The sequence below is a fragment of the Solanum stenotomum genome, chromosome 11 (assembly GCF_019186545.1).
Source record: "Solanum stenotomum isolate F172 chromosome 11, ASM1918654v1, whole genome shotgun sequence".
NCBI lineage: Eukaryota > Viridiplantae > Streptophyta > Magnoliopsida > Solanales > Solanaceae > Solanum > Solanum stenotomum.
The window spans coordinates 26,073,420-26,080,994 of NC_064292.1; the positions used below are offsets into that span (position 1 = coordinate 26,073,420).

The 7,575-nt window shown below is 36.2% G+C and overlaps 1 protein-coding gene across 1 annotated transcript; it reads right to left on the reverse strand.

Moving 5' to 3' along the window:
• Positions 1–6,255: 6,255 nt before the first annotated feature.
• Positions 6,256–6,858, reverse strand: LOC125845793 (secreted RxLR effector protein 161-like). Its single transcript, XM_049525322.1, has one exon. It carries the CDS (start codon positions 6,856–6,858, stop codon positions 6,256–6,258), a length of 603 nt encoding a protein of 200 aa, XP_049381279.1.
• Positions 6,859–7,575: the final 717 nt, after the last annotated feature.

Below are 7,575 nucleotides of genomic sequence, written 5' to 3' on the forward strand. Positions count from 1 at the left end.
GTTAGAACTTTTGAAAGATTATGACATGAGGTTATTATACCACCCCGGCAAAGCTAATGTAGTTGTGGATCCCTTAAGTAGATTGTGCATAGGTAGTATGGCTCATGTAGAAGATGAGAAGAAAGAATTGGTTCGTGATGGGCATAGGTTGGCCTAGTTAGGTGTCCAACTAGTGGATTCCACCAAGGGTGGATTCATGGTCCATCATAGTTTCGAATCATCTTTTGTTGTCGACGTAAATTCTAAACAACATCTTGATACTATCTTAATGGAATTGAAAGAATCGATTCTCAACAAGTCCGTTGAGGCTTTCTCCCAAGGGGGAGATGGGGTGCTTAGGTACCAAGGTAGATTATGTGTTCCGAATGTTGATGGCTTGAGAGAGAAAATTTTAGAAGAGGCTCATGGTTCACGGTATTCAATTCATCTGGGAGCCACCAAGATGTATCGTGACCTATGGGAAGTCTATTGGTGGAATGACATGAAGAAGGATATATCAGGTTTTGTAGCTAGGTGTCCGAATTGTCAAAAACTTAAGGCCGAACACTTGAGACCAGGAGGTTTACTCCAAGATATAAATATTCCCACTTTGAAGTGGAAAGAGGTGAATATGGATTTTGTGGTGGGTTTGCCTCGTACTCGAAGGCAACATTTGGGTCATTGTTGATAGGTTGACTAATTTAGCCCACTTCATTCCCATCAAGGTTTCATATTCGGCGGAAGACTATGCCATATTTTACATCAATGAGATAGTGAAGTCGCATGGGGTTCCTCTATCTATCATTTTGGATCGGGGTACTTAATTTACTTCACATTTTTGGAAGGCATTCCAACAAAGGCTTGGTACCCATGTTAAACTTAGTACCGCTTTCCACCCTCAAACGGATTGTCAAGAGGAATGCACCATTCAAACCTTAGAGGACATGTTGAGGGCGTGTGTGATTGACTTCATGGGTAATTGGGATGACCATCTACCACTGATAGAATTTGCCTACAACAATAGTTACCACTCAAGTATTGCCATGGCTCCTTTTGAAGCACTGTATGGTAGGAGGTGTAGATCTCCAGTTGGATGGTTTGAAGTAGGTGAGTTGCTCTAATTGGTCCCAAACTAGTCTATGAGTCCATTGAGAAGGTTCGGCTTATAAAGGAGAGGTTGAAGACTGCCCAAAGTCGGCAAAAATCTGATGTCGATTTTAGAAGGAGGGATCTTGAATTTGAGGTTGGTGATTGGTTCTACTTGAAGATATCACTTATGAAAGGTGTGATGAGGTTTGGTAAGAAGGGGAAGCTTAGTCCCCAGTATATGGGCACATACCAAATCATGAAACGTGTCGGGAAAGTTGCTTATGTATTGGACTTGCCAAATGAGTTGGCTTTGGTTCACCTGGTGTTTCATGTTTCCATGCTCAAGAAGTACATTGGTGATCAAGTATCCATCCTTCTTTTAGAAGGTTTAGGGGTTGATGAAAACCTTTCCTATGAAAAAGTTCCGGTTGAGATTTTTGATCGGCAAGTTAAGAAGTTAAGAAACAAAGAAGTAGTTTCTATGGAGGAAACACTTATTTGAGGGTGGTCCCACTATCCTCATCTCTTTCCTCCTACTCCTACCCAACTTGAGCTAAATAGTTTCTTGAGTTTGGTGTTTTGGAAGTCATTTTTGTTCTATGAGTTTTCTTTATGATTTCCTTATGTTGTGCATGTTCTTGTGAGAATTCATGTTTAGAATATATTGAGTTTTCATGATTTATATGTTCCTCATGTTGATTTGCATTTTAGTATGATGATTTCATTTTTGACTTCATGAGGTGAAATGATGAACATGCTTAATGATGTGTTGACGTGTTGGCTCCATATTGTTGTGCTAAGCTTCTATGTATTGGAGAAGGTAGTTGCTCCTATGTCAATGTGAGATCACGAGTTTCATGCATATTTGGTTGGTCGATGTAGTTTCTACTTCTTTCTATTGTATTGAGCTTATTGATGTGGAGTTGAGGTTTCTTTCGATGGTTTGTGCATTGTTTATGACGTCACATGCATGATGGGTTGCTAGTCTAGAGTTGTTAATCCCTTAATATGTTTAAAGTGTCATTCGAGGACGAATGTTCCTAAGGGGGAGATAATATAACGACCTAAAAATTGGTAGGTTAAACAAGAGCCTCATTGTGTGTTTTAGGATAACTTTAATTTGACGGGTAGGTAGTTGTTAGAACTTAAATGAGTGAGGAAGAAGACTAGGGTTCAAGCAAGGGCCTAAGCTAGCATGATAGGGTGAATGGATCCTTGTTCTTAGATGGACCATTTGGCGATGGGGTCACTTGATCGCCCAATTGACTTGGCGATGCGCCAAAGTGCACTTGGGGTCACCTTGTGGGTTGTCCCTTTGGTCAAAGTTCTGGAACAAAGAGCGAACTAAGCCTTAGCTCGCCAACCAACTTGGCAAGTCGCCCATTGGCCCTCTAGATCGCCTAGTGAGCTGCCCATATTTGGAGCTTACTGGAAATTTGGGCGAGACAATGATTCACTTAGCAAGTCACCTAGTTCCCTTGGTGAGCCAAGAGGGTTCATTGGGCGAGCTAACTCGTGAAATGGGGAAAAAATTAAGTTCAAATTTTAACGGTCCTTAGTTTTTTCCAAAATTGAGTCCTCATTATTTTATTCCTTTCCTAGTGACTATATAACCTTTTTATACTTAAAAAAATCCTTGGAATTTTGTTACTTTTAAAAGAATTAAAAAAAGACCCATCTCCTCCAAAATTTCTCTCTCTAGAGTTCCTCCATTGAAGAACACCAAGGACTAGAACATTAGGGCTCAAGAATCCATCTTCTCAACTCCAATTCGTGGGCAAAGCTTCAATTAAGGTATGGGAACCTTGATTCATGGAAAACTTTTCTCCCTGAAGCCTTTCAACTCTAATTTCGAAATTTGGGATATTGTTCAAAAACTAGGGTTTTCATTCTAGCCATGGGTTATTCTTAAAAAGAATTTCATTATGTTATTTGTCTTATATTATGGATGAGTTGAGGTTAAATGGTGATTTTTATAGTAAAACTAGCCATGAACCCATGAACTATGCCATGACCCCAATTTCATGAATTGTGATGGGCGTATTGATGCAAGATGATTACTACGAATTGTGTCTGTTTTAATCTAGTTATTGAATCTTGTTTTTATTCATGCTTAAAGTAGTAAATTCTAAGTGTGAATGTGAGACTTGGTTCAAGACCCTTGAAGGGAGTAAATTATGAAGGATTGTTCATGATTGATGTAGGATGTATGTGAACTTATGATTCACTTGAAACGTAAAGATCATATGACTATTGTGTAAATTGAGGTATTGTTGAAAGGTCATTTTCCCTTACCCTTACATATGTTCATATATGACTTGTCTAGGATAATGTTGATGTTGTTATGTCGATTGAAAGGCTAATTCTCATGAAAACACTATGAGAAATAATGTGAAAAGTTTACTCACATGTTAATGATGATTCTAAGGATGAAAGTTAGTTCTCACCTAAATCAATCTATGAGCTATTTTATGAGTTGTATTGAATGAAGGATAAAATACTTCTTCACACATGTAAATACAATTCAATGATTAATTATGTATAATTTGGGAAATAATGTTTAGTACCGACTGGATATGGACAATAAGGTAAAGCCCTTTCCGCCAATGCAATAGGGCGGGTCATCTACAGTGAACTCATGAGATGGGAGCCCCTCCGCCAATGCAATAGGGCGGGTTTCTAGAAGCAATCTCCCTATCCCATAACTATGTGCCAAAATAGGACTTAGCTAGTGGATCCATCTAAAAGCTAATACATTTAGTTCTACCTTAGGCAAGTAGGACACCTTCTTTCGGTGTGGAAATACACGACACCGGATTCCATGTAGCTCACATAGTCTATGACGGTTATGGCTATTCTTCCCTAAATGATAAGATAATGAATAAGACGTTATCTATACTATGACTTCTTAATCAGTTCACTTAGTAGGAGTGAGGGTATGGGACATCACTTTTACATTGCATAAGTAGACTTATTAGGATGTTATGGGATGGTTCTTTATGTTATTATGAGATATGAATGTATGCATGTATGTTGAATGGATAGTTGCTATGAATGACTTTCCTTATGTTCAAGTAATGTACATGACTATTTCTTTATTGATTATATGTATGATTAACGTAGCTTCAAGGGAGTACTAGTATGGGTGGTATTATTGGATGCCAACCATACATTGCGTAACTGTTCCTTAGGGGTTGCTAAGGTGTTGATACTACTATGTTATGATTATAAATGTGATTATGGTTTGTCTTTGACATTGAAAATGCATTTTGGTTTCCAAAATTGATAAATGCATACTTTTCACTAAACGTCCTTTTTATCAGACTTGAAGGATTTTATGCATGTTTCCATACTTAGTACATATTTGTGCTAACCCCTTCTTCTTCTACATTTTGATAAGTGTACGTTCCGGCTAGGTGATATACACTCTCTTTATTGAAGAAGACTTGGGTTGCTTATCTCCAAGTAGTGGTGAGTCCTCATGTTCTATGACGGATTATCCATTTCTTAGAGGCTGTTGTACTTCTCATTTTGAGACTTTTATTGATGTAAAGGGCAAAGTCTCAAATTTTGTATTCCTATGTTTTAGATGGTGTATGAAACAGAGTCTAGAGTCCTATGATTTTTGATTATGAAAAATTAAGTTTGACTTCTATTGTAAAAGTTTTAATTTTTTCCGCATTATTTCTATGTATTATGTTATGATGATGCTAGAGGATTATATAAGACCCCTTTGGGGTCAAGTACACCGTGTTACGTCTAGGGGGCACTCCTGGGTCATGACAATATTTGTGAATTCACAAAATCAATACATAAATTGCACTACTGTTCCTATTTTACCCTTGAGAGATAAGCCCTGCAAATATGATATTGACTGACAAAGAAAAATTTAATGATTAATTCATGTTTATTGGTCAATTTATTTAATCAAACTAAATTACTTCGTGTTCATTAATTGAAAACTTGACATCAAGAAAAGAATGACATAAGAGTACAATAGTAAACTTTCCTAATTTCTTAAAGGCGCGTGAAATCTAAAATGCTGACAACTAAATATGGAGGAAAGGAGTAATTTGTAATAGTAATTACATGGTCTTTTTCAATTAGTAGATGACTTTTCGAATAGACCCAAAATGGTATGGATATACACAGTAGGCTTCCTGTGAATGTTATTTATTTTATTCTTATGCATTTGACTTTACGTGATGTTGTTCGAACAAGTATCTTGTCGAAGAATTGTAGATACAAGTAGCGCAATCTTTCAAAGTTGAAACTTGATCAAATAATTTATGATACAACAAAGGGAGAGAAATCACCAGCGATTCAATTTGACAACATTTTCAAGCACCTCAAGGACAGTCTTTTAGGACCAATTACGAAGTTTACCCTTGATGTTATTGGCCTTGAAAGTTGAATTGTCATTCATGAGATGGAATATTTTCTCTCTATGAACGGTATTCAACATCTTGTGCTTAGACTTCTGTTGAGTTGCTGTACGAATTGCCCTATTCAGTTTTTAGTTGTTTGGAGTTGAGGTATTTGTCTATCGAAAAATTGTCATATATTTCCTGAAGTACCCAAAGGATAATTATTTATTTGGATAGAAAATTAAAAATAATGACAGAAGTTATTTTGAGTCTGATTTGCTATACCTCTTTTGCATATAGTTTGGATACAAAGGAATTAATTGTTATACTCTTAAAAAGAAAATAAAAGAAGAAGACATTTGCTTGAAAAACTCTATCTTTCATTCAGAATGTTCAAGCCTTAGCCTATATATAGGCAAATACTTAACATAATACTTCCACTAAAATAGCACACATATCAGTCCACAAAGAGCATCAATTAAACTACTCCTAAAAATAGAACACATGGCTCCTAAAACAAACATAACACATTACTACTGAAACAGAAAATATGTGGACTGACTCAACTTAAATTAAACAACTCAAAATATTCCTAAAGACCATGTCAAAAAGCAAACAAAAAGAAATTACTACAGTTCCCCCTTAAACTGATGTTTGGTAACAATCAATTTACATCTTTGATTGTGCATATGCCTAGCAACCTTCTAAGTTTAATGAATGACACCATCTTCAGGGCCTTGGTGAAAATATCAGCAACCTGGTCTTCGCTCTTGTAGTATATCACATCAATTACTCTATTATATCTAAGATCTTGTAAAAACTAAAATTTCACATCAATGTGCTTGCATCTTCTATGTAGCACTGGATTCTTGAATGGTTGAATTGCTAAACTGTTGTCACAAAAAATATTGGTAGCTTCTGGTTGCTTGAATTTCAACTCCTCCTGAAGCCTCCTCAACCAAATAGCTTGACAGGCACAAGCAGTCATAGGAACAAACTCAGCTTCCGTGGTAGATAAAGTAACAATTGGTTGCTTCATTGCTGACCATGAAATAGCACAAGACCCAAAAATAAAAGCATAACGTGAAGTGCTTTTTCTCTTATAATAATCACCAGCATAGTCACTGTTTGTATAGCCAAGAATATTGGACATTTCACTCGTCTTATGTAATAACCCAAAGTCTCTCTTTCCTTGCAAGTAACAAAGAGTTCTCTTGGCTACAGATAAATGCATTTCTATGGGATTCTCCATGTGCCTGCTGATTAAATTCACTGAATACATTATTATAGGCCTTGTAGTAGTGAGATACATCAAACTGCCCACAATTTGTTTGTAAAGTTTGCTATCAACCTTTTTCCCAATAGGATTTTTATGTAGCTCAAAACTAGGTTTAGTAGGAGTGTTCACTGGATTGCAATCCATCTAAAATTTGTCTAGAATTTCCGCTACAAATTACTTCTAAGAAATAAATATCCCTTTCTTAGATTGGACTACCTCTAAGACAAGAAAGTAATGTATCAGTTTGAGGTCAGACATTTCAAACTCATCCATCATCGACTTCTCAAATTCTTCAAATATGACACAACAATTTCTAGTAAATATAAGATCATCAACATACAAGAAAATAATGAAAATATTTCCTTGATCATAATCTTAAAAAACAATGTATGCTGATAAGGACATTTTTGAAAAACCAACTTTTAGAAAGTACCCCTCAATGCGATTTACCAAGCTTGAGGAGCTTGTTTTAACAATAGACGGTCTTTTTCAATATACAAACCTTATGCTCATTTTAATTTTAACATAACCAGGGGATTAATCTACGAATAAATGTTCATACAAGTACCCATGTAAGAACACCGACTTGATATCTAGCTAAAAAATAGGCCAAGACTTCTGAGCTACCAATGCGATAACCAAGCTGACTGTATCAAGTCTAGCAACGAGATACATACTTCTAAATAATCTATGCCGTATTATTTCTTGTATACTTTATCCACTAAACGTGCCCTGTACTTCTCTACTTCACCATTTTTTCTTCAACTTTGTTTTGAAGACCTACTTAACTCCAATGTTTGTTGTCCATATGGAAGATCTGACAGCTCCTAAGTATCATTTCTCTCAATGGCATTAATTTCG